The sequence below is a fragment of the Triticum aestivum genome, chromosome 7B (assembly GCF_018294505.1).
Source record: "Triticum aestivum cultivar Chinese Spring chromosome 7B, IWGSC CS RefSeq v2.1, whole genome shotgun sequence".
Classification (NCBI taxonomy): domain Eukaryota; kingdom Viridiplantae; phylum Streptophyta; class Magnoliopsida; order Poales; family Poaceae; genus Triticum; species Triticum aestivum.
In genome coordinates, this window is record NC_057813.1 from 457,915,494 (window position 1) to 457,943,191 (window position 27,698).

General features: G+C 47.7%; 2 protein-coding genes, 2 non-coding genes and 2 pseudogenes across 4 annotated transcripts; all 6 read left to right on the forward strand.

Moving 5' to 3' along the window:
• The first annotated feature begins 2,400 nt into the window (after positions 1-2,400).
• On the forward strand, positions 2,401-3,518 carry LOC123162017 (non-specific lipid transfer protein GPI-anchored 29). The gene is made up of 2 exons (XM_044579826.1): positions 2,401-2,832; positions 2,923-3,518. The coding sequence occupies exons 1-2, from the start codon at positions 2,430-2,432 to the stop codon at positions 3,225-3,227; spliced, it is 708 nt and encodes a 235-aa protein (XP_044435761.1). The 5' UTR covers positions 2,401-2,429; the 3' UTR covers positions 3,228-3,518.
• Positions 3,519-6,905: 3,387 nt separating this feature from the next.
• LOC123160468 (exocyst complex component EXO70E2-like) lies at positions 6,906-8,869 on the forward strand (annotated as a pseudogene).
• Positions 8,870-8,952: 83 nt separating this feature from the next.
• Positions 8,953-9,152, forward strand: LOC123163276 (U2 spliceosomal RNA). The gene has a single exon (XR_006481829.1). It is a non-coding gene; the product is annotated as a U2 spliceosomal RNA (small nuclear RNA).
• Positions 9,153-11,908: 2,756 nt separating this feature from the next.
• On the forward strand, positions 11,909-13,756 carry LOC123159646 (exocyst complex component EXO70E2). The gene has a single exon (XM_044577458.1). It carries the CDS (start codon positions 11,982-11,984, stop codon positions 13,530-13,532), a length of 1,551 nt encoding a protein of 516 aa, XP_044433393.1. The 5' UTR covers positions 11,909-11,981; the 3' UTR covers positions 13,533-13,756.
• Positions 13,757-14,687: 931 nt separating this feature from the next.
• LOC123163252 (U2 spliceosomal RNA) lies at positions 14,688-14,884 on the forward strand. Its single transcript, XR_006481814.1, has one exon. It is a non-coding gene; the product is annotated as a U2 spliceosomal RNA (small nuclear RNA).
• Positions 14,885-16,147: 1,263 nt separating this feature from the next.
• Positions 16,148-16,357, forward strand: LOC123163275 (uncharacterized; annotated as a pseudogene).
• Positions 16,358-27,698: the final 11,341 nt, after the last annotated feature.

Sequence of the window (27,698 nt, forward strand, 5' to 3'; positions counted from 1 at the left end):
ATATTTCTATATGGAGGCAAAAGATTTGATTTGCCTCGTCAGTTCCGAAGGAAAATTAATACAAACCAACCATCGAGAATAGATACAAACCAACCATGTGTGAATGTGGACTACTCATTGAGCATTTCTAGGTTGCGTATTGATTCTTGATGGTTGTTTTTGCATGGTGGGGCCTCAAATCAAGAGTCAACAAGTATGTGCAGAGTTTCTCCTAATGTTTGTAGTCTAATCTTGCGCGTGCCAGGTGGCCGGAGTTGCTGATGTAGAATCAAGCCCTATTTTGCCCGATCTTCACAAATTGGAGGTGGAGTTGGGGAAATCACGAACAACATGAAGAACACAAGAGAAACACTAATTGGACAAGATGAAAAAAGGTAACCTCAGACCACAAAGGCAAGAGATGGATCTCAAGCATTCAATAACTACAAAGGAAAATATACAAAGGTATTTCATCTAAATCTCTAGGAGAGATGGATCTTGAGAGATAGGTAGATCTTCCCCAATCCAAAGGATGCGGAGGTCTTGATGATTCACTTGGGGAATCCTTCTCCCATTAGGAGGCCTTGACAACCGTGGATTGTTCTTCTCCAATTTGGAGGTCTTGTTATATATATATATATATATATATATATATATATCCTGCTAGTAGACACACTACCAGACAGTCCAGTCACAACAGAGGCTCTGTAGTTGCTCTCTGCATGAACTGGCAGATCGGAAGTGCAGCTTTTGCACCACTTCATCTGTTGAGTCGTCTTCTTTTGTCGCCTCTTTCACGCTTCCCTCTTGGATGGTGTTGTCATCCTCTTGTGCTTGCACTCTCCTCAAGACACGTGAAGACCCGCACAAACCTATACATGCATGAAGGGGGGGGGTCAAGTAGTATACCATCCAAAAGAGAACCAAGTAAACACACATAAAGGATAGAGTCCACCTTATCATATGTGATGCGCATGTCCCTTGGCAATGGAGCCAAGTCCATGGTAATGACACTAGGGTGTCCTGCACCATCTCCTTCCCCTTGGGAAAAATCCGTCCTCGGATCGGGATCGTCATTACCATGGAAAAGAGTTGGTGTGACCATTCTGTATTGGACGGTCACCAAGAACTCAAGACCTACACATGCACAAATCAAAGTAAAGAATGTTTATGCATGGTACACAAATGCATCATCCATCATGATGCATCTCTTCTCTTACCCGTCACCATTAGCGCAAAACATGATCAATGAATATATGGAGTATGCATGGCATATGTCATGACAAGTATGTGCATCATGCATATTGTGCAAAGAAGGAAAGCAAGCATGCTTCACCTCTAACATGTCAAAGTCTCCAATCATATGTGATAAAGCTATGTGGCATTCATGTTCAAGAATAAAGGCATTGTTGCACTCAATACATAGCAAGTAGCAATCATCCAATATGAGAGAGGCAATGTATGGAGTAATTTGACAACATGCAAGAAAAAACATGTGAAGAGCATGGAAATGGTTGCCATCAACGCAATGGAAAGAGAAAATAGTCATCATGGGAGATGCAATACACAAAGTATTCATATAAAGAAATGGTATGCATAAGCAATTCACAAGACAAAGCACAATCTTCAAAGCAAAGTATGGCAAAATCATCATAATTACATTGGAAAGAAGTCATACATAAAGAATAATAGGTCAAATAACTCTCCCAACACAAGCATCATCTATCACAAATGACGCATGGCAATAATAAGTGATGTCTTCACCGAACTTGCAAATACACGTACACTTACATATAAAGTGTGGACCCTTTATAATGCAAGGCATGGGTCACAAAGGCGTGTAATAGCAATAGCGATGATCAAGGCATGCAATGCAAACATGGTAATAGGGGCACAATATATGTAAGACTCGTCGGATTGCAAAGTCACTGGGGCGTTTCTGAAAAATCACCGGTGTTGCAATTTTCTGAAACATTGCCGGTGTTGCATTTTTCTGTTTCTGAAACATCGTCGACGTTGCGGAGGGCCGATGATGCAAGCTTGCCGAATTGCAACATCGCCGGTGTTGCAGAGGCGAGAGTGTGCGAGCTCACGAGGCATGGAGACCATACTACACCGTGACTCCATGGAAAAGGTAAACCAGGCAAAGTTCCACTCGTTCATGCATGCGACAACGAGCACGGGTAGGTACAGCGTCAAACACATGCACCGTTTGTGCATGAGGAACGCCACATGGTATGCATGAGTCAACCGCAGATCATTGTTAGTTACCTGCTGTATTTCGAAATTTCCTACAAAATAGACGGAAAAATAATAATCTCGCCGAGTCGCCGTTTGACTGAACATTTGTGCCCCCTAGCCTGCACTCTGTCCTATTTATACATGCTCTAGTTACAAATTAAACAGATGGGTAGAAGTAGGGACTAGCCAGCACCTATCGCACTATCAGTATGATCCTAGTATCACCAACCAAGCGACCACAACACTTCCAGTGCCGATCATCACACGCGGCCGTGGCCCTCCATCTGCTACTTCTCGGTGTAGCACTGGCAATGGCGAGCGGCACCACAAGGGCACACGCCGTCCACGCGCCGTGCTGCAACCTGCTCCAGGGGGTGAACCTGGCGCCGTGCCTGGCGATGGCGGCGTCAGGCGGCGGCGCCGTGAACATAAGCGCCGCCTGCTGCTCGTCGCTGAACGAGGCGCTCGACGCCGGCCGCCGCTGCCTGTGCTCGCTGCTGCTGGCCAACGGCGTGCTCGCCGGCCTCGTCGCCACCCTGATCCCCACGCTCCCCATGGTGCTGCCGCTGCCCGGGTGCTACCTCTACGCGCCTCCTCTCGCGGCCTGCCAAGGTGACCGTTCGTTCAAATTTTCTCTTGCATCCGCCCGGGCATGGACGCTAACGCCGAGTAGTTGCTTCCCCTTTATCTGGTTGGTTTCAGTGACGTTGCTGCAGACGAGTTATGATGCGCCGCCGGCGTCGGCATCTGTGGCTGCGGGCGTGGGGGATGCTGCTGGCGGCGCGGTGGATCCGGCGCCTCCTCAGGCCGACATCGCGCCGCCGCCTAAGAATGGTAGTGTGGCTGGGACGAAGGATGGTGGGAGGACGGACGGGAGCGGAGGCAATGGCTCTAGGGAGGAGCAGAGCGTTAGAAGGAGCGAAGCATACCGGCGGCCCGGCGTTGGTGAGGGTAGGATGTACATGCTGATCTTTGCGGCGGTCATGGCTGTATTTTTGTTCGATTAAGTTGCCTGTCATTAAACTGAATGACTTGGCAATGCAGTATCCGTACCATGGATCTCTCTGTCTTATCTCCCTGAGTGACGTTGCTGCCGACGCATCTGGTGGCGTGTGTCTCTCAGTCACCGCTGCGGAATCCTAGATCTTGCAACAAACTAGTTGTTGCGGTGATAGAAGATTGCAACAACACCTCAGTTGCAAATCTGGGCTATGGAAAGAGGCGTCCAATTAAAGATAGATTGACCGCCACGAAGGTGATCGACGCGCACAGAAAGATGCTCCGGTTGAACAGAAACTTTTGCCTTTATTTTATTAATTAACGCTAAACAAAAGAAAAACAAGGACGAAGTGAAAAAAGGTTGTTACTCACTTTGCCAGTAGCCACCTCTTTGATGAACCATACGATATTGATCCAACGGCCTAGATTAGACCGCTCCCATCACCAACCTTCTCATATGCATTTGAACAAGAGTGCCAGTCCGCTTGTCCGTAATTAATCGGGCAATTCACTTCTGCTTAGCCGCCGCCTCCTCCTTCCTGCACAAAAAAGTTAGGGTTTCTGCCTCCCGCCGTCGCCGCCGCAGGTCCGCCTCCTCTCCGATGGCCCTAGGGTCATGGGGCGCGGTGGATCTCGGCAAGGGCCGGCGGGAGGGCTCCGTTTTTAGTCGTTTCTTTCAGTTTTGCTAGGGTTTGTGTCCTGCTCAGGAAGACGAGACGGCTGCGGCTCCCTGAAGATGGAATAAAGGTCTCGCCGCCTAGTCCCCGTTCCGGCGGCGCGTCTAGCATCGTTGGTGGGCATGTGGAGGTGTGTCTCCGGCGGATCTATCTTTGGTGGATTTGTTCGGATCCCGTCGTTGTTCGTCTATGTTCGCGTGTCTTCGGATTGGATCTTTCTGATCTACGTTATTCTTCATCTGCGGCGGTTGCTGTTCTGGTGCGCTGGTCCTACGGGGCCTTAGCACGACGACTTCCTGACTGTCTACTACAACAAGTTGTGCCCGACTCCGGCGATGGAGGGGCGATGACGGCGGCGCGCCTTCGGCTCGCTTCAGTGCTGTTAGTCGTCGCTAGGTGGTCTATGGATCTGGATGTAATTTTTATTATTTCTGGTATTCGTTGTACTACCATGATTGAAGATGAATAGATCGGAAATTTTCTCGAAAAAAAAAACAATTTTTTTTGCATGTCTCCGTACTGCCAACACCGAACCATTACATGACAGCTGCAAAACCATTCCAGTAACAGGCGTGGAGGCGCACACCAATTACAGTTTCCATTCAGTCTATTTATCTTATGCGTCCCCGTCCAGGCATCCGCCATGTCCCGGTCAGCTTCTGCCAATGGCCTCCGACATGAAGGAAAGTTCACAGGTTTTTCCCTCCAAAGGAAAAAATCTCAGCCTGTCACATCCAGGGGTCAGTGTGGCACCTCGTCCTTGTGGTCTACACTAAGAGCAACTCCAACGGGGCGACCCAAACGGACAATGCTTTTATCCGTCTTTTGTCTGTTTAGGTCGGTTGTCCGCCCGGCATCCGCCCTATTTTAGATTTGGATCGGCAGTGCGCCCAACGTGCCGATCCATATGTGCCGGCTTAGCCGGCTGGCCGCCCTTTTTCAACAAATAGCTCATTTTTGCATTCAAATATATAGTCAAATAACATAGTTTTAAGCGAATAAAATAGTATAGTTTTACAAGCCGGATAAAAGTAGAAATGTCTCACATAGTTTTGCAAGCCGAATAAAGAAGATACATCTATTGGTTGCCAATATGAGCTCACATATGTTCAACCAAATCATTTTGCAGTTGCACGTGAATTTCCCGATCACGCATGTCATGACGAAATTGAATGAACTGTTCAAATGTTACCGCTCCTTCGTGCTCAGACACAACATTCTCACCTTGAAACTGAAACCCTTGATCATACAGACATTCCGGACGCTCATCTTCTACGATCATATTGTGCATGATCACACAAGCATTCATCACCTCACACAGATCTGCGTGCTCCAAGTATTAGGAGGATACCGAACGATGCCCCATCGAGATTGCAAAACACCAAAGGCACGCTCGACGTCCTTCCTAGCACTCTCTTGCTCTTGGGCAAATCTTTTCCTCTTCTCTCTGACAGGTTTAGGGATTGTCTTCACAATAGTGGTCCATGGAGGATAAATACCGTCATCCAGGTAGTATCCTTTGTCGTAGTTGTGGTCGTTGATAGTAAAGTTCAACAGTGGGCTGTTGCCTTCGACAAGCCTAGCAAACACCGGCGAGCGCTGAAGCACGTTGATATCATTGTATGATCTGGCCATGCCAAAGAAAGCCAGATCTTGAGACGTCACGGCCTCTAGTATGATAGTGCAAGCCCTGACATGACCCTTATACTGCCCTTGCCAAGCAGAGAGGCAGTTCTTTCACTCCCATTGCATGCAGTCTATGCTGCCAAGCATCCCTGGGAAGCCCCTGCTGGCATTCATCGCCAACAAACGGGCTGTATCTTCAGGAGTTGGGTCTTTCAAGTACTCAGGGCCAAACACAGTAATAATAGCCTTGCAGAGCTTATACAGGGAGTCTAGGCATGTAGACTCGCTCGTACAGACGTACTCGTCAATGAGATCACCAGGCACTTCGTATGCAAGCATTCGGATGGCGGCAGTGCATTTCTGATAAGAGAAGAAACCAATCTTTCCAGTGGCATCCTCTTTGCACTCGAAATAGTCATCATAGCCGACCACCCCCTCTCTAATACAGTTGAAAAGATGCCTACTCATACGGAAACGGCGGCGGAATTTCAGATGTTTGAACAACGGATTTGTTGTATCAAAGTAGTCCTTCCAAAAAAGGAAATGCCCGGAATGGAGCCACGGAATGTCGGGCGCTGACTATTGAGGTGGTGATGGACTAACACGGCAACCAATATCTCCTCCTCGTCATCGGACGACGAATCGTCGGAGTCGCAAAGGAAATTGTGAAAAAAGAACTCATCAGCGGAGTCCATTTTGTACCTTGGCAAACTGTCGAACAGCTTGCGGGCGTCGACGAAGGGAGTCACGGCGCACACGGACCAGCTAGCTGCCCTAACGGCGTCCAATGAGCGTGCCGGTGAGGATCTGGTCGGGGCGGCGAGGCGGCTTCTTGGTCGCGGTCACGACTGTGTCAGGGGGGAGCGGGGGTGGGAAGCTCTCGGTTCCACGACGGCAAGACGGCAGTGGCGGGCGACGTGGGAGGTGGCAGCGTTGCAGAGCGGATGTTGCCACGCCGGCAGTTGGCAGAGTCACCGGAAAAAATGGGCGGCGGCGGCGACGACGAAAGAGGCGGGCGAAGGTTTGCTGTTGGATGGGGAGGGGTCAATGTGCCACCGACCAGTGGGTCTGGGGAAAGGAGAAGGCGAGCGCGCGCGTCCGTCTCGTGTCCACGCCGACGCAAATGCGGTTCAAAAATGGGTCGGGAATGGGCCGCCCGCGGACGAAAAACGGATGCGCGTCTAATTGGGTCGACGCATTGGGCCGACTTTGTGTTCGCGCCAACCCAAACGGACGCCGGCGGACGAAATGGGTCGCCCGATTGGAGTTGGTCTAACCCACTAACATCACATAATTGCACCTAGACAGCTGTTCTGCGCTACCAATCAAAACACTGACGCGCTTCCCCAGCAAAGTTTTTATTTTCCTGAAGAACCTGCCTTTTCGTCAAGAAGAAAGAAAATCGACCAGTTATTAAGGAAAAGGTCTCTCTCTCTCACACACACACAGAGAGAGAGAAGCAGCAGCCACAAGGCTGTGTACCAAACGAGCCGACGACCTTGCTACCCAAGGGACCAGAGTCGAAAACAACGCGGCAAAGTCAGGGAGGCAGTTTCTGCAAGGACGCGGTTGAGAAGAAGCTTACAGAACTCAGCAGCTACTTGCAAAACCTCAGCCCTTGCAGAATCACTGGGTTGGAACTTGGAAATGGCGTTTCCAAGGAGCCCTGATTCCAGTATGAGCAGCTATGCTTCTACTCTGACGCTGAGCAGCTGCCCCAGCTCCTACATCTCCATAGGCAGCAGCAATCCAAGCTCATTTACGGCCGTCGCAATAATCCCCACCGGTGCCGGTGATCACAGCCCAGCACTAGCAGCCACAGGAGCTCCTGAATTCATACAGGGAAACAAGCTTCAGCAGCATCAGGATCCTCCGGAATCAGAAGCAAAGTTCCCTAAGCAAGAAATTAACGGCTGGGAGCATCCAGACCTCTGTTGACCATCCAAGCAACTCAAGAACGTAACTACTTCCATCAAGGAGATCAGTCGCTGGGCAAGATCTTCGCCAGGAGTAAAGGTGAACTCAAATATCCGGCTCTTGGAGTCTGTATTTTCTTTAATACAAGTGGTGACTTCGACGGCACCACACCCAGATCACATCGTCGACATGATACGGGTCCATGATGCGCTTGCTAACCTGTTGCTCGTCCTGCCCAAGAATATCTTCCCTTTCCTGGTGCAAGATTTCGCTCAGATTGTGGATGAATTAGGCCCGAAAAGAGGTGCATCTTTATCAGCGAGGTTTGAAAAGACACTGCATGATTTGCGAAGAAGCATAAGGAGTGGTCTTCAGGTGCTCAATGTCAAGATCTTTGATTATACATCTGAAGTAGTCCCACAAGGTGGTGGTATCCATGAGATCACCAAATACTTGTTGAAATACATCCTGTCACTGCTGGACAATGGCAGATCCCTCAAAATCATACTTGTCGGCGATGAACAGGATGGCATGGTTGAAATGGAGACGCTGCAAGATGCTGTTGCTACCTTGATCTCTCACTTGGAAATTATGCTTGAGAAAGAATCTCATCGCTATCAAGATGCAGGGTTAAAACAAATGTTCATGCTGAATAACGTGAACTTTGTGCTGCATCAAGTAGAAGGCTCAGAGATAAAGTATCTTCTAGGAGAGGATTGGGTTCTGAAGCACCGAAACCAACTGAAGGACCACATCTCATCGTTCATCAACATTTCTTGGGAATCTGTCATGTATTGCTTCCATGTAAAGACCAACAAAATCTCGATCTTTTCTAGCCTACCCACACTGCAAATATTTAACCTGGAATTTGAGAAAACTTACTGGACTCAGAAGACATGGAAAGTTGAAAATCCTCTGCTCCGGTCCAATATGCGTAAATCAGTATCAGAGAAGCTTGTTCAGGCTTACAGTACATACCTTGAGAATCACAAAAACAAAGCTCCAAAGCTTATGAAGTACACCCCTGAAGATCTTGAAGAGCTGCTGTCAGATCTGTTTGAAGGATAATGGGCATAGCTAAAAAGAGGACAAATCACAGATGCATGTGACAATACTTGTCAACAAATCTGAAGGATAAATGATCCCTTGAGCTAGCAGGAAGATCGGATTCAGATGCATGTTTCCAAAGCTTGCGTAGTGAATATGGAACTGTAACTGATATATCCTTCATATGTTAAGATTGAACTGTACCTGAGGTTCTAGAAGTTGTGTGGTTGTTGTAGTGTGAACCATGTATAAATTTTGCAAGTAAACAACTGTAACACACACTCCCTTTGTCTCAAAATGTAAGTGTCAAAAAATGTCTTATATTTTGAGACAGAGGGAGTATTGTTTTCCACACCAAGAAAAACAACTCTTGAACCAACCAACGAAGCGCGGTGTGCAGCCGCACACTATCCGCTAGTAGTTGGTTATAAAGAGTTGCATTTTTGCGGGGTATAGTACTGTCGTAATATTCAGTAGATGTTGTGTTGACGGGGGCTGCATGTGTAGTATCTGTTTTTATCAGTTTAATATTTGATATGTGGGCCATGTGCCCACAACGATATTAAATTTATTTTTTATGGGGGAGGGTCCACCACACTAGCTTGCTAGTGGGGCACCCGGTGTCGCCTAGGCGTTGTACTATTGCCCAGGCCAGGCGCACCCCAACCAATAAAAACTAAACAATTTTAGATTTGTTTGGACTCAGCTGAAAGCAATTTGTTGTTGCTAGCTGCATCATCAAGCAGGTTATCCATTAAAAAAATCAAATAGAAGATTTGATAGGATGTTTCTACTTTATTTTCACTTGGAAGCATTATCAAAATAGATTTGCGGACGTGTGAGATTTTCCTTCTAAACAGAACCTATCTATCAAGGTTTATGTGCTGGTAGAGTTGATCTTCTGAATATTTGCAAGTGATGGCTTTCTGTACTATATTCAGTTCAGTAGACTAGCACTTCACCCCTCTGTCAAGAATGCATATGAATCAAAGAGATTTATTTGTACTCACCTGAAATCAGTTTCTTGTTGCTAGGTGCGTCATCAAGCAGAAGACAAGGATGGTTCAACTTGTTATCACTTGGGAAGCATTATCTAGGTTAGATTTGCCTATGAACGTGTCAGATTGTCTTACTTCTGAGTAGAACCTGTCTCTCGTTTTCTAACAGAAGGAACCTATATAAGTATTTGTGTGCTGCTATAGTTGATCTTCTGAATATTTGCAAGTGATGGCTGTCCGTACTATTTATTTCAACAGAATAGCACTGCATCCCTATGTTCTTGACACCCCAACAGCCGGGCACCCCAAACCCTCCTCGTAAGTCTGGGTGGACGGCCCGGTCAATGACGGGTCACAAAAAAGTGACCCAGACGGGCGTCTCAAATGGGCCACAAACGCCCGGGCTAACCGGCACCCCTCATATCCAGCCCAAATCTAGGACGGATATGGGGGCGCTCGGGCGCGTCCGCCACGCCTGACCCGGCCCACACTGGCCCACCTGACCGCAGATATATTCCTCTCCATCTGCTGTCAGGGCCAAACCCTAGCCACTTCACTCCACTCCCCTCCGTCACCCAAGCTCCCGTCCGGCGATCTCCGGCATGGCGGGCAGCGGGTCCGTCGACTAGGGTGTCGTCCCGTGCGGTTTGGTGGAGGCAATGGCCGTCCGCATTGCACTACGCCGCTCCCGGAAGGACAGCGTCCGACCGACGGTGGGATCTTTCCGACGCGAGTCCATTGTGTCGCGCATCGGGCACTCGGATCCTCCAGCATTGGATCATTGCGGTCCTCTCGGGAGCCTTCCAATCTCACATTCCCCATCATAGGTCCGTCGGAGTATGAGTCCTACCCGTACCGGTGTGCTCGCCGTGGGATGGAGAGGATGAGGGCGGCCGAGGCCCGCCTCGCTGTTAACATGGCGGTGGAGGGGAAGGCTGATGCGGCGACCTGGGGGGGGGGGAGGGGGTAAAGGAGGAAGCCACCCCCGACCGCATTGTAAAGAAGCGGCAGTGGAGGAGCACACGCATCCTCGCCCGAGAGCAGAATCGAGCGGTTCATGCCATGGCCGGATTGCCCCCCAAGGATGAGAAGGAGGACAACGATGAGTCGGACAGCTCCGGTGATGAGCAGATCCGGCTCGATCCATACTGCGTCTTCGACCGCTACTTCCGCGAGAAGGACGAATTTTAGTATACAAAGCCTATAAATATGGTACATATATGAATATGCAGGAACATTTCACTCTTGAAAGGCATGATGAGCAAGGGCGCTGGGAAGGGCAATGGCAGCCGTGAATAATCTTCTTCATAGCTAGCATGTAGGTTAAGCATGCCAGTTTTTTGGTAGTTCGATGGCATGAACTGATGTAGTAGCCGGACGTGTGTAATGCATCGTTGATGTAAGTTGCATGAGTTTGTACGGATTTGAGATATGTTAATTGAGGTGTCCACTTGTAAGAAGGGAAATTTGAGGCGTGATCGGTTAGTGTCCGCAGACGCATTGAGGTATCAAATTTGTCAAGTCCGGTTGTAGATGCTCTTATAGCATAACAATTTGAGAGATTTTTTAAGAAAATGCTAAGGAAAAACGTTGTTCGTTCGTGTGAGCCTTCCTGCGGGAAAGTTCATTTACCCGAGACAATAGGGAACGACAGGTCAATGACCTTTACCCGAGACAATAGGAAACGACAGGTCAATGACCTGACCTTGTAACTTTATTACATACCTGGGGGGCGGGGCAAATATTGAAAAGTCATATTTAAATGTTTTGAAAAAATCGGGATTTTTTGTGAATGTTCACAAGGCATGTGACTACAGATCCTAAGAAAATTAGATCCAAATTCAAAACACACATTGCGAAACAAGAAAGACAAATCTAAAATGAATAGTATCAAAACAAGACAAAACATGAATAGGGTCACATATGAATTTGTCGCTTTGTTTCCCAATGTATATTTCAAATTTTAATCCGAATTTTTTACGTGTTATGGACATATGTATTGTGAACATCCATAAAAGAAATCAGAATTTTTTGAAACATCCAAATGTGACTTTTTAAGATTTGGAGCATGGAGCATGTGAACGGTGGTCACCTGATATCTACCCATCAACCGGGTTCTTGCAGAATATGCATATTTAACCCAATCCAATATAAGATCCACAAAAACTCAAAACATATCCATCAAAATCACCCCTTCATATCTCTCCTGTACATCGTTCTTCTCTTCACAAAATGATGATTGCCTGGTACTCAACTTCCGCCGCTGGCCGCCCAACATCAAGCCAAGAAGTGGTCATTGTCTGGCACCTCATCCTTCAGGTTTATTGTCAGCCACTTAAAATTAGTTATATGGCTGTTTTGCGGTGCCCACTAACCCATCGACGCGCTTATCAGTTTTTTTTTCTTTTTTTGCGAGAACGTGGCTGAGAGGAAGCTTACAAGAGTTCAGCAGCTGGTTGCTGGCGCAAAACCACATCCAGCCCCTGCAGAGTTGGAAATGGCGTTCCCAAGGAGCCCTGCTTCCACCGTGAGCAGCTACGTTTCTACTCCGACGGTGAGAAGCTGCCCCAGCTCCTCCATCTCCACAGGCTGCAGCACACCTGCCACCCCAAACCCCTTTGCGGTCGCGGCAATAAGCCCCGCCGCGATCCGGCATATAGTTTCAGCCGGACATGCCGGTGAGCACAAGCCGGCGCTAGCAGCCACAGGAACTCCTGATCTCACACAGGGAAAGAAGCTTCAGCAGCATCAGGATCACACGCCGGCGCTAGCAGCCACAGGAACTCCTGACTTCACACAGGGACAGAAGCTTCAGCAGCATCAGGATCTTCCGGAATCAGCAGCGAAGTTCCCTAAGCAAGAAAACCCAGCACTAGCAACCACAGGAGGTACGGAATTCATACAGGGAAAGAAGCTTCAGCAGCATCAGGATCTTCTTGAATCATCAGCGAAGTTCCCTAAGCAAGAAATCAATGGCTGGGAGCATCCAGACCTCTGTTCACCATCAAAGCTGCTCAAGAACGTAACTACTTCTATCAAGGAGATCAGTCGCTGGGCAAGATCTTCAACGGGGTCAAAGGTGAACTCAAATATCCGGCTCTTGGAGTCTGTGTTTTCTTTGATACAAGTGGTAACTTCGACAGCACCACACCCAGATCACGTCGTCGCCATGATACGAGTCCACGAAGCGCTTGCTAACCTGTTGCTGGTCCTGCCCAAGAATATATTCCCTTTCCTGTTGCAACACTTCGCTCAGTTTGTAGATGAATTATGCCCGAAAAGAGGTGCATCGCTATCAGAAAGGTTTGGAAACGCACTGCATGATTTGCGAAGAAGCATAAGGAGTGGTCTTCAGGTGCTCAAAGACATGATCTTGGACTATACATCTGACGTAGTCCCCCAAGGTGGTGGTATCCATGAGATCACCAAATACTTGTTAAGATACATCATGTCACTACTGGACAATGGCACCTCTCTCAAGATCATACTTGTCGGTGATGAACAGGATGGCAAGGTTGCAATGGAGACGCTGCAAGATATTGTTGCTACCTTGATCTCTCACTTGGAAATTATGCTTGAGAAAGAATCTCAGCGATATAAAGATGCAGGGTTAAAACAAATGTTCATGGTGAATAACGTGAACTTTGTGCTGCATCAAGTAGAAGGCTCAAAGATAAGGTATCTTCTAGGAGATGATTGGGTTCTGAAGCACCAAGACCAAATGAAGGACCATATCTCATCGTTCATCAACATTTCTTGGGAATCTGTCATGTATTGCTTCCATGTAAAGACCAACAAAATCCCAATCTTTTCTAACCTACCAACACTGCAAATATTTAACCTTCAATTTGAGAAAACTTACTGGACTCAGAAGACATGGAAAGTTGAAAATCCTCTGCTCCGGTCCAATATGCGTAAATCAGTATCAGAGAAGCTTGTTCAGGCTTACAGTACATACCTTGAGAAGCACAAAAATAAAGCTCCAAAGCTTATGAAGTACACCCCTGAAGATCTTGAAAAGCTGCTGTCAGATCTGTTTGAAGGATAATGGGCATAGCTAAAAAGAGGACAAATCACAGATGCATGTGACGATACTTGTCAACAAATCTGGAGGATAAATGATCCCTTGAGCTAGCAGGAAGATCGGATTCAGATGCATGTTTCCAAAGCTTGCGTAGTGAATATGGAACTGTAACTGATATATCCTTCATATGTTAAGATTGAACTGTACCTGAGGTTCTAGAAGTTGTGTGGTTGTTGTAGTGTGAACCATGTATAAATTTTGCAAGTAAACAACTGTAACACACACTCCCTTTGTCCCAAAATGTAAGACATTTTTGGACACTATATCAGTGTCAAAAAAATGTCTTACATTTTGAGACAGAGGGAGTACTGTTTTCTGCACCAAGAAAAACAACTCTCGAACCACCAACGGAGCGTGGTGTGCCGCTGCACACTATCCGCTAGTAGTTGGTTATAAAGAGTTGCATTTCTGCGGGGTATAGTACTGTTGTGTATTCAGTAGATGTTGTGTTGACGGGGGCTGCACTTTAATTTCTTCCCAATTGATGGTAACATAGGCATTCATCTGCGCAGAGTGGTTCGGTTTGGATCAAAGAAGAGAAAGAAAGTATCGCTGAACATGTGGTTACTTATACTGTTCTGACTAAGAATAAATTCAGGAAGTGGCTGGCACACTGAACTGGCAGGAACAGTGAGAATTCTCTGCCAGAAATGCTAATTGGGGTGGTTTAGATTTGGTTTCAATAGCTTTCACGGGTTCATCAAGTTCTTGAAGTTAAATCCCTGAACACCCAATGACAAAAACTTGCTTTTATTATATTATTATATCTAAATAAACTAATTTACGAAACGTTTTTAACCAGATATGAATTCTTGGATGAGTTGCAGGGAATTAGTTAATTAACTATTAACTCATTTACTAGTACTTGACAGCTAATTATTTACTACCATGATCAGGCCATGACTATGAGTTGAGCCACACAGTTGTCGGCCTGTTGAGGCATCTGGGCTACTATTCTTTAGTTGGGCCAAGAAGTCCAAAACGGAAGCAATAGTAGGGAAACGCACAGGCATGTTTCTAATGACTCCCTGTTAACTTGTTTAGTCCCACCTCGCCCGTGCAAGCAGCGCAGTCGCCCAATAAAGCTATAAGAGGAGGCGGAGGGCAGGGTTCTAAAGCATACCTTTCTCGGCCTTTTGGCTAAGATCAAGTGTAGTATCTGTTCTTATCAGTTTAATATCTGATATGTGGGCCATGCGCCCACAACGATATTAAATTTATTTTTTATGGGGGATGGTCCACCACACTAGCTTGCTAGTGGGGCCCTCGTGTGCCGCCTGGGCGTTGCACTATTGCTCAGGCCAGGCGCACCCCAACCAATAAAAACTAAACAAATTTAGATTTGTTTGGACTCAGCTGAAAGCAATTTGTTGTTGCTAGCTGCATCATCAAGCAGGTTGTCCATTAAAAAAATCAAATAGAAGATTTGATAGGATGATTTAACTTTATTTTCACTTGGAAGCATTATCAAAACAGATTTGCCTATGAATGTGTGAGATTGCTCTCCTTCTAAACAGAACCTATCTATCAAGTTTTATGTGCTGGTAGAGTCGATCTTCTGAATATTTGCAAGTACCGGCTTTCTGTGCTATATTCAGTTCAGTGGAATAGCGCTTCACACCTATGTCACGAATGCATATGAATCAAAGAGATTTATTTGTAGTGACCTGAAATCAATTTCTTGTTGCTAGGTGCGTCATCAAGCAGAAGACAAGGATGGTTCAACGTGTTATCAATTGGGAAGCATTATCTAGATTAGATTTGCCTATGAACGTGTCAGATTGTCTTACTTCTGAGTAGAACCTGTCTCTCGTTTTCTAACAGAAGGAACCTATCTATCAGTATTTGAGTGCTGCTATAGTTGATCTTCTGAATATTTGCAAGTGATGCAGTCCGTACTACTCAACAGAATAGCGCTGCATCCCTATGTAGAAAATGCATTTTCCAAGTAGTACGAATATCTGTACTTAACATTTAGCACCACATGGTGGCTCACACTTTTTGCAAGCTTGTGAATACGGCATGGACATTGCAGAGAATTATCTGCCAGCTTATTTCTCAACGTTTTTATTCCGTGCTTGCAATGAGAGCTATCTTCCAAAGTTGTTATCTGGAGCTGATTAGTTGTCGTTCCTATAGCTTTCACAGATTCATCAAGTTTTTCAAATTAAATCCCTGCACACTCAAATGACAAAAGCTTGGTTTTATCATATCTTTAAACGAACTAATTTAGGAAACCTTGCTAATCCAGGCGAAGATATGAATTCTTGGATGAGCTGCCAGATGCCAGCAATAGTTAATTAATTATATGTTCTTTTGGGCTTCCGTGAGGAGATGGGTTTTTTTTTAAGTCGGCGTGAGACCATGAGTATGAGAAACTAACTTTTTTTTAGTCTGTATGAAAAACTAACTAAGAAGGCTCGTTAGTTGTTCTAACAGGCGCAAAATGGGAGAAAATATTAGGGAGGCAGAGACAGGTTTCTTTCTAGCTGACTTCAATTTGTTTAGTATCACCTCGCCCATGCAACACAGTGAAGGGGTCAGAGAGCCATATGAGACGCAAGACATCATTTCAAAGCATACCTTTCTAGGCCTTCTGGCTAAGATCAAGTGTAGTATCAATTATTCTAAGTTTAATATCTGATATGTGGGTTATGTGCCCACAATAATATTAAATTTATTTTTTATGGGGAGTGTCCATCACACTAGCTTGCTAGTGGGACTCCCTCCAACCAATACGAAGTAAACAATTCTAATCATATAAATAAAATTGATTTGGCTAACCCAATAATTAACTAGTATTATTGTGACGCCCCCGATTTAATCGTACACTAATCATGCACGCAAATGTGTACGATCAAGATCAGGGACTCACGGGAAGATATCACAACACAACTCTAAAACATAAATAAGTCATACAAGCATCATAATACAAGCCAGGCGCCTCGAGGGCTCGAATACAAGTGCTCGATCATAGACGAGTCAGCGGAAGCAACAATATCTGAGTACATACATAAGTTAAACAAGTTTGCCTTAAGAAGGCTAGCACAAACTGGGATACAGATCGAAAGAGGCGCAGGCCTCCTGCCTGGGATCCTCCTAAACTACTCATGGTCGTCGTCAGCGGGCTGCACGCAGTAGTAGGCACCTCCGGGGTAGTAGTCGTCTGGCTCCAGGGCTCCAGCATCTGGTTACGACAACCAGGTAGAAGGGAAAGGGGGAAAAGAGGGAGAAAAGCAACCGTGAGTACTCATCCAAAGTACTCGCAAGCAAGGAGCTACACTACATATGCATGGGTATATGTGTAAAGGGTCATATCGGTGGACTGAACTGCAGAATGCCAGAATAAAAGGGGGATAGCTAATCCTGTCGAAGACTACGCTTCTGGCAGCCTCCGTCTTGCAGCATGTAGAAGAGAGTAGACTGAAGTCCTCCAAATAGCATCTCCAAGTAGCATCGCATAGCATAATCCTACCCGGCGATCCTCTCCTCGTCGCCCTGTAGAAAAGCGATCACCGGGTTGTATCTGGCACTTGGAAGGGTGTGTTTTATTAAGTATCCGGTTCTAGTTGTCATAAGGTCAAGGTACAACTCCAAGTCGTCCTGTTACCGAAGATCACGGCTATTCGAATAGATTAACTTCCCTGCAGGGGTGCACCACATTCCCCAACACGCTTGATCCCATTTGGCCGGACACACTTTCCTGGGTCATGCCCGGCCGCGGAAGATCAACACGTCGCAGCCCCACCTAGACAAAACAGAGAGGCCAGCATGCCGGTCTAAACCTAAGCGCACAGGGGTCTGGGCCCATCGCCCATAGCACACCTACACGTTGCGTGGGCGGCCGGAAGCAGAACTAGCCCCCTTAATACAAGAGCAGGCTTACGTTCCAATCCGGCGCGCGCCGCTCCGTCGCTGACGTCTGAAGTGCTTCGGCTGATACCACGACGTCGGGATACCCATAACTACTCCCGCGTAGATGGTTAGTGCGTATAGGCTCGTAGCCAACTCAGATCAAATACCAAGATCTCGTTAAGCGTGTTAAATATCCACGAACGCCAAACAGGGTCAGGCCCACCTGTCTCCTAGGTGGTCTCAACCTGCCCTGCCGCTCTGCCACAAAGTAACAGTCGGGGGCCGTCGGGAACCCAGGCCCACCTCTACCGGGATGGAGCCACCTGCCCCTTCAGCCTTCATCTCCGAACAGTATCACAAGTAATGTAACTGTGTAAAGTATATCGTATATGCCCGTGATCACCTCCCGAAGTGATCACGGCCCAGTAGTATAGCATGGCAGACGGACAAGAGTGTAGGGCCACTGATGGTACACTAGCATCCTATACTAAGCAGTAGGATAGCAGGTAATGGTAACAACAGTAGTAGCAAGGACAGGCTATGCATCAGGATAGGAATAACGGAAAGCAGTAACATGCTACACTACTCTAATGCAAGTAGTATAGAGGAGAATAGGCGATATCTGGTGATCAAGGAGGGGGGCTTGCCTGGTTGCTCAGACAAGGAGGGGTCGTCGGTGACGTAGTCATACTCGGTGGCATCAGCGTCGGTCTCGTAGTCTACCAGAGGTAAGAGGGGGAAGAAACAATGAATACAATGCAAACATAAACACGACGATGCGTGACGTGACAATGAGCGGTGCTAGGTGTGCCCTAACGTGGTATGAGGTGGTACCGGTGAAGGGGGGAAACATCCGGGAAAGTATTCCCGGTGTTTTGCGTTTTCGGGCAAAGGAGCCGGAGGGGGAAAGTTGCGAGTTTGATAGGTTAGGGGTGTGTGGCGAATGAACGGACTGCGTATCCGGATTCGTCTCGTCGTTCTGAGCAACTTTCATGTTGAAAATATTTTAATCTGAGTTACGGATTAAAAGATATGATTTTCTAAAGATTTCATTAATTTCTAGAATTTAATTAATTATTTAATTAATTCGAAAAACAGATTAATGACATCAGCATGATGTCATGCTGACATCAGCAGTCAACAGAGTTGACTTGGTCAACCTGACATGTGGGTCCAGGGGGACCCACCTGTCATCCTCTATTTAGGTTAATTAGGGTTTAGGTTAATTAGTTAGCTTAATTAACTGTTTAGTTTAATTAGTGATTAGGTTAATCTAATTAGGATTAATTAACTTAATTAATTCATTAGATAATTAATTAATTAATAATTAATTTTATCAAATCATTTTTTATTTATTATTTTTATTTTTATTCCTTTTTTTATAAAACATTATGGGCATGGGGCCCATCTGTCATAGGCCCCAGGGGCCAAACGGGTGCGGGCGACGGGCGCTGGGCGCCAGCCCGATACGGCGCTCGCCCAGATCGACAGAGGGCCGACCAAAGGCGCAGCGGGGCCAACCGGGGTCGTAGTGGGGCGCCGGCCAGGGCGGTGGGGCGGTGGTCGGCAGGGGTGGCCGTGGGACGGATGCGGGGCCGCGGTGAGCGCGGACGGGCGGTAAGTCGCAGCAGTCGTGGGACGGCAGCGGGGGTGTGCAAAGGGGGCGGAGGACCATGGCGAGGCGTAGGGCCGAGCGCGGTCGGTACGCGGTGGACGGCGCCGGCGTCAGAGAACGAGGGAGAGAGAGGGAGGACGGGGCTCACCGAGCCCTGTAGTTGAGCAAAGCCTGCTCGAGGAGGAGTCGGGGCTGGCGCAACGGGGCGGAGGAGTTCATGGCGATGAGCAGCGACGGCAGGGTGGTCCGGCGACGGTGAGGCCTTCGGGCGGCAGCACGGCATCGACAGGGTTTGGGGCGAGCGACGGGGTGACGACGAGGTGGCCGTGGCGGAGGCGTCCCGCGCGGCATCGAGGCGAGGAGGAGACGAGGACGACGGGGCGACACCGTGGCGCTGGGAGGCGGTTTGGCGACGGAGAGGAGGGGCGAGGAGGCCATGACGACAGCAGGCAACGGCGACCCAGGGCAGAGACGGGGAGATCGCCGGCGTCGGGGGTCGAGTTGCGGGGGATCGATCCCGATCCAGATCGGATCGGGAGAGGGGGAGTGGGAGCGAGTGGGGAACGGGATAGGGTTTCGGGTGTCGTGGGCTGCGGGGAGGAGGCCGGGAGGGGCGGCGCTCGGCGATTCGGTGGCGGGGTCGACGCGCGGGGAGACACGGTCACCAGGGTCGGGGGGGTGGCGAGCGCCCCCGATCCAGATCGGGTCGTGGGGTGGGGGAGAGGAGCGAGGGATCGTGGGGGAAGTGGGGGTGTGGTGGTGGATCGGGCTAGGGTTCGAGGGTGGTGGGGGGTTATGCGGGGAGCGGTGGGCCGGCCGGGGTGGGCTGGCCGACTGGGCCGGCCGGTTGGCTAGCTGGGTCGGTTGGCCCGGGGGTTTGGGGGGTTTCTTTTTCTTTTTTTGTTAGTTTGTTTTCTTTTATTTATTTTCTCCTCTGTTTTAATTCAATTCAAAATATTTATGCATCTTATAAAACTGTGTCTCCTACACCATAATTATCTATGTAATATCTAGTACAAACCGAACAATTTTATTTTAATGTTTGAAAACTTTTATCATTTACCAAATTTTCAATTTGAATTTTGAATCGGTTTCGAACTAACTCGAGATTAGCAACTATAATCGAGGTGACGTGGCATCACTAGCAGAGGATCACTGTAGCTTAATTACTCGGGCGTCACAATTCTCCTCCACTACAAGAAATCTCGTCCCGAGATTTAGGAGCGGTTATAAGGGGGGAAGGGATTTGGTTACGAAATTCTAACGAATCTTCTCGTCTTTGGTTGCTCTTCTCGAAGAGGTGGATCCATTACGTTGAAGTCTTCATTTCTCTGCTCCAGGTCATCATGATAGAGCTGTCATCCTTTCTTCGGGATCTCCAACGTACTAACGAATCAATAAGGAGAAGCTCGGCTACGACAAAGAGGCTTATGAGGGAACAATCTGGGGGTTAACCCAAGAATCAGCATAAGAGTATCTCTCGAGTTGAACATATAAAATACATCGAGAGTAAGGTACGAAGGTACAATAAGAGGTTCCAAGCGGATAGATAGTTGCTCGAGGCCTGAACCAGAGTGAGAAAGGGGCTCAGAGTACCGAGAGTAGGTATTGCGTCAGATACCATAATAGGGCACTAGGAAGGTGGCCCATGCATTAAATACGAAGCCAAGTGTGGGGAATAACCATTGGAAACAGGGTTGTACAGGAGAGTCAGGTTTCGATCCTGTGGAACCGTGGGTTATGGGCCCACCATGTGGGTTAAAAGCGGGAAGGCGCTAATATTTGCACGGTCAAGATAACAAGGTATGTCAGAGGATAGCCTATGGGTTTTGTTGTCAACAATGTCGGTACCAAGGGCGAGGGACGAAGAGAACAATTTTCCTGCTCGTTGAACGAGGCGGACCAATAGGCAAAGTTCTCGTCCATCGGCGGTTACCGGAAGTCATCAACAGTAGAAACAGGGTTACACCAGACAGGAAGGTACACCGAGGTGTTTACCTAAGCAGGGGATTACCACTGCTCGGTTAAGTAGTTTACAAGTAAGTTTGAACAAAACAACGGGAAGGAAAATGTGCTTAAACACGTATATCAGGGGTATATCCTTCCCAAGGACAAGCAGAGCATGATATCCATGACAGGATATTATGTAGAAAACTCCTTAGGTAGGGGAGAGAAATTTCATGATATTACCCACACAGCGGTGTTTGGATAATTGAGCAGGAAACATTTATCATTGGGCTTCAAATGTTCTTGTTGAAAATTGGAGTACCATAGACATGCTTCGAGATAGCATTGACATGGTCTTCAAGCAAAAGGTCAGACTTTGGATATAGGAAGGATCCATTAGGAACAACTTGTAGGATAAGTCTTACAATTTCCTCAGGGAAGAATGGCTAAACTTGCTTAAAAGGATACTATAATAATAGGTCCTCCACCCAGGGGGGGTGCTAGGCATGACATCATGTTATCAGGTCATCAAAGGACCAACGTTATAACTCTTGAAAATATGTTCCAACCACCATATCTGATGGAGATTCAGATATGATGGGTGTCAGGATACCTCTGGCTCAGGATGCCCGAGAAGAAAGGTGCAACACAAATTGACGGGATGACACTGTAAGATTCTCGGGAAATGAACTAAGAAGTGATTTCCGTTAACAAGAGTTCATCATTAACCCAAGGAGAGGATGATGAGGTGGCTGATGGACTCATCGATAATTCAACGAGGTATCCAAAAGATGGATCTCCACAATTATGTGGATAAGGGGATAACATCTGTCAGATTAAACAATAAAATGGGATATGCTCGAGGAAAACATACATAATTAAACATTGGTTGAACGGTGCGCCCGAAATACGGGTTGGGTTGCACGACCAATGTCGGAATGGTGATTCAATAATCAATAGACTAAGAATGAACGGCCGACTATTAACTTCAAAGCAATAGGGTTGCTAGGAGTGCAGGATCCAAACAACACCGTTCACTTGTTGGTACCCTGGTTGGAATCAACACGAGGACCATGAAAGAGTGGTGATGGTGAGTAGTATCACTATACCAAGAACTCTTTAAGAGGTGGAGCAGTCCTCACAACATCCTTGATACTAAAAGATGGTAATACTCCAAGGTAAGAAAGAACAAATGCTGGATAGTAGGGATCTCAAGGTATAACTCAAAACACGAACAAGTTTGTGTTGAACGGAAGGCAAATAAGTGGTCAAAGGTAACACAAATCATCAGGTGCAAGGATGGTATTTCTCATCATGAACTCAATTGATATCCTGGAAGAGCTCATAAGGTTGATGATGATCACGACGCATTTGTCGAGAGATTTCATGAAGATGTAATCAATCAGTGATGACATCAAGTCAAAGGAATAATGAAGCGGAAGGTTATTGGAACCACGGGTAGGACACAAACTCGAAATCAAGCTTGCTGTCCAAGGACCAACAGTATGACGAGGAAGATCGATTGTAAGATTAGCTCACCGTCGAATTTTGTGCTCCGAGGAGAAGGACCCGGTAGCACAGTTAAAATTTAGCATGTTAATGATATAGCCGATCAGGCTAGGAATGATGTGATCGGGTACAAACTCGTACTTATAGAAGCTTACCGAAGGGTTGTTGAACCGTAGTGTGGACTCGGTTCAGATATTGGTGTCTTTGAGTGTTTAGTAATTCAGAGCCCGTGAAAAATTGGAATCAGTGGGAACGTAGCACTTGATGAAGAACTCATAAGAAGTTATGCAGTTCCATGATAATCTCGAGATACCAGGGGGTAATACTCGACGACAGATCAAAATAGAGGTTGGACTGGGGTATTGATCCATAGGAGACAATTGTTTTAACTTGTCCGAGAAATGAGCTCAAGAAGAACAATCATGGTCGGAACCACGGTTGCAAGGGATCAATTCACAGATACCATATGTTAGTTATCAAGGAAATAGTTATTGTTACAAGAAGCTTCCATGATAGGATATACATCGTGTCCATGGGCATGAACACAAAGTTCAAGGTCGACTCCCACTTCTCCAATGCATACCCTTTCATTCACTTCTCGTTTTCGATGAAGTTATAGCGTTGAAATTTTATCTGGCAAAATACCAGAAGAGTACGACTCGTGAAAACTTTCGAGTTCACACATATTAAGGAAGGCATAGGTTCAACCCATCGGGGCATCTTAGAATCCTATACCAGAATCTTTTAGAAGTAATTAACTCAAGCTCGAAGGCAGAGCATGGTTGAGAAAGCAGACGATACAATTTACCAAAGGCATTATGTATCCGAGAAAAAGGCTCACAAGTTTATTGAATATGAAGGGTGTTGTCAGATAAAATCCAACAAAGGAGCTGGTGGTCCACAAGGGATCTGACGTGAGCATCGGTACTCAACTAGAGGAAGCAGATTATAGAAACAACTGACTAACTCAATTGTCAAATGCAAAGGAATTATGATTTCCAAATCAAGGGATCAGAAGCAATGCTCTGATTAGGGGTGGATAAGTTGAATAGCCATAGGGTACAATCAAACACAATTGGATTGGTTGAGAACCAATTCCAGTAAAAAGAATGGCAGCTCAGCCGAAAAAGTAATTTATAAGGATCAATGATGATTGCGTGTATTCGCAAACATATTGAGTCAACAGACTCAAAATGGTAATGACAAGGAATGTCAATATGACTACGAGACTTATGGGATTATCCATAATGCAAGCAAGCAAGAATTTCAAGAGCCAAAGGCCCCAAAGGATTTTCGGAAGATCGAATATTATTTCGAAGACTTTTGTGAAACACATGAACAACTGGGGATGAGCGGATACTCGACAAGTGCGAGGATTTATTCGAAGGGGTATTCATGTGGCAAAGAACTGCTAGGCAGTAGGCACAAAGTATTCTCGGAACAATAGAGAAAACTTCGGGGTATCTTGTAATAACAAGATCAATGGGGGATGATCGTATGAATGGCAAGTGTAAGTAGTTATCCATACGGATTTATCGGTGGTCAGGAATAGCCAAAGTGATGGGCACAAGTCTCGAGAGAACATCAGAGAGTATCTTCAGAATCTTCTGATGTAGCAGGCGATCCTCTGCAATAAGGGGCTCTTCGGGTGGATGCGATCACGAGATCCTAATCTTAGAGTTAGCAAATTCATTTAACCCGAATAGAAGAGAGATCAGAGTCCCAGAGTATAGGTCGAGGAGTAAAAGATCCTACTACCACCCGATGGCGACGTGGGCCCATGGGCCACACAGCCATGTTAGTAAAAGTTTTTGCAACGTCTAGACTCGACTTCGGCCAAGGAGTGTGGAAGGGGGATTCCTACAGGCAGTCGGCTCTGATACCAATTTGTGACGCCCCCGATTTAATCGTACACTAATCATGCACGCAAATGTGTACGATCAAGATCAGGGACTCACGGGAAGATATCACAACACAACTCTAAAACATAAATAAGTCATACAAGCATCATAATACAAGCCAGGGGCCTCGAGGGCTCGAATACAAGTGCTTGATCATAGACGAGTCAGCGGAAGCAACAATATCTGAGTACAGACATAAGTTAAACAAGTTTGCCTAAAGAAGGCTAGCACAAACTGGGATACAGATCGAAAGAGGCGCAGGCCTCCTGCCTGGGATCCTCCTAAACTACTCATGGTCGTCGTCAGCGGGCTGCACGCAGTAGTAGGCACCTCCGGGGTAGTAGTCGTCTGGCTCCAGGGCTCCAGCATCTGGTTACGACAACCAGGTAGAAGGGAAAGGGGGAAAAGAGGGAGAAAAGCAACCGTGAGTACTCATCCAAAGTACTCGCAAGCAAGGAGCTACACTACATATGCATGGGTATATGTGTAAAGGGTCATATCGGTGGACTGAACTACAGAATGCCAGAATAAAAGGGGGATAGCTAATCCTGTCGAAGACTACGCTTCTGGCAGCCTCCGTCTTGCAGCATGTAGAAGAGAGTAGACTGAAGTCCTCCAAATAGCATCTCCAAGTAGCATCGCATAGCATAATCCTACCCGACGATCCTCTCCTCGTCTCCATGTAGAAAAGCGATCACCGGGTTGTATCTGGCACTTGGAAGGGTGTGTTTTATTAAGTATCCGGTTCTAGTTGTCATAAGGTCAAGGTACAACTCCAAGTCGTCCTGTTACCGAAGATCACGGCTATTCGAATAGATTAACTTCCCTGTAGGGGTGCACCACATTCCCCAACACGCTTGATCCCATTTGGCCGGACACACTTTCCTGAGTCATGCCCGGCCGCGGAAGATCAACACATCGCAGCCCCACCTAGACAAAACAGAGAGGCCAGCACGCCGGTCTAAACCTAAGCGCACAGGGGTCTGGGCCCATCGCCCATAGCACACCTGCACGTTGCGTGGGCGGCCGGAAGCAGAACTAGCCCCCTTAATACAAGAGCAGGCTTACGTTCCAATCCGGCGCGCGCCGCTCCGTCGCTGACGTCTGAAGTGCTTCAGCTGATACCACGACGTCGGGATACCCATAACTACTCCCGCGTAGATGGTTAGTGCGTATAGGCTCGTAGCCAACTCAGATCAAATACCAAGATCTCGTTAAGCGTGTTAAATATCCGCGAACGCCGAACAGGGCCAGGCCCACCTGTCTCCTAGGTGGTCTCAACCTGCCCTGCCGCTCCGCCACAAAGTAACAGTCGGGCGCCGTAGGGAACCCAGGCCCACCTCTACCGGGATGGAGCCACCTGCCCCTTCAGCCCCCATCTCCGAACAGTATCACAGGTAATGTAACTGTGTAAAGTATATCGTATATGCCCGTGATCACCTCCCGAAGTGATCATGGCCCAGTAGTATAGCATGGCAGACGGACAAGAGTGTAGGGCCACTGATGGTACACTAGCATCCTATACTAAGCAGTAGGATAGCAGGTAATGGTAACAACGGTAGTAGCAAGGACAGGCTATGCATCAGGATAGGAATAATGGAAAGCAGTAACATGCTACACTACTCTAATGCAAGCAGTATAGAGGAGAATAGACGATATCTGGTGATCAAGGAGGAGGGCTTGCCTGGTTGCTCAGACAAGGAGGGGTCGTCGGTGACGTAGTCGTACTCGGTGGCATCAGCGTCGGTCTCGTAGTCTACCGGAGGTAAGAGGGGGAAGAAACAATGAATACAATGCAAACATAAACACGACGATGCGTGACGTGACAATGAGCGGTGCTAGGTGTGCCCTAACGTGGTATGAGGTGGTACCGGTGAAGGGGGGAAACATCCGGGAAAGTATTCCCGGTGTTTTGCGTTTTCGGGCAGAGGAGCCGGAGGGGGAAAGTTGCGAGTTCGATAGGTTAGGGGTGTGTGGCGAACGAACGGACTGCATATCCGGATTCATCTCGTCGTTCTGAGCAACTTTCATGTTGAAAATATTTTAATCCGAGTTACGGATTAAAAGATATGATTTTCTAAAGATTTCATTAATTTCTAGAATTTAATTAATTATTTAATTAATTCGAAAAACAGATTAATGACATCAGCATGATGTCATGCTGACATCAGCAGTCAACAGAGTTGACTTGGTCAACCTGACATGTGGGTCCAGGGGGACCCACCTGTCATCCTCTATTTAGGTTAATTAGGGTTTAGGTTAATTAGTTAGCTTAATTAACTGTTTAGTTTAATTAGTGATTAGGTTAATCTAATCAGGATTAATTAACTTAATTAATTCGTTAGATAATTAATTAATTAATAATTAATTTTATTAAATCATTTTTTTATTTATTATTTTTATTTTTAATCCCTTTTTTAAAAAAACATTATGGGCATGGGGCCCATCTGTCATAGGCCCCAGGGGCCAAACGGGTGCGGGCGACGGGCGCTGGGCGCCAGCCCGATACGGCGCTCGCCCAGATCGACAGAGGGCCGACCAAAGGCGCAGCGGGGCCAACCGGGGTCGTAGTGGGGCGCCGGCCAGGGCGGTGGGGCGGTGGTCGGCAGGGGTGGCCGTGGGACGGATGCGGGGCCGCGGTGAGCGCGGACAGGCGGTAAGTCGCAGCGGTCGTGGGACGGCAGCGGGGGTGTGCAAAGGGGGCGGAGGACCATGGTGAGGCGCAGGGCCGAGCGCGGTCGGTACGCGGTGGACGGCGCCGGCGTCAGAGAATGAGGGAGAGAGAGGGAGGACGGGGCTCACCGAGCCCTGTAGTTGAGCAAAGCCTGCTCGAGGAGGAGTCGGGGCTGGCGCGACGGGGCGGAGGAGTTCATGGCGACGAGCAGCGACGGCAGGGTGGTCCGGCGACGGTGAGGCCTTCGGGCGGCAGCACGTCATCGACAGGGTTTGGGGCGAGCGACGGGGTGACGACGAGGTGGCCGTGGCGGAGGCGTCCCGCGCGGCATCGAGGCGAGGAGGAGACGAGGACGACGGGGCGACACCGTGGCGCTGGGAGGCGGTTTGGCGACGGAGAGGAGGGGCGAGGAGGCCATGACGACAGCAGGCAACGGCGATCCAGGGCGGAGACGGGGAGATCGCCGGCGTCGGGGGTCGAGCTGCGGGGGATCGATCCCGATCCAGATCAGATCGGGAGAGGGGGAGTGGGAGCGAGTGGGGAACGGGATAGGGTTTCGGGTGTCGTGGGCTGCGGGGAGGAGGCCGGGAGGGGCGGCGCTCGGCGATTCGGTGGCGGGGTCGACGCGC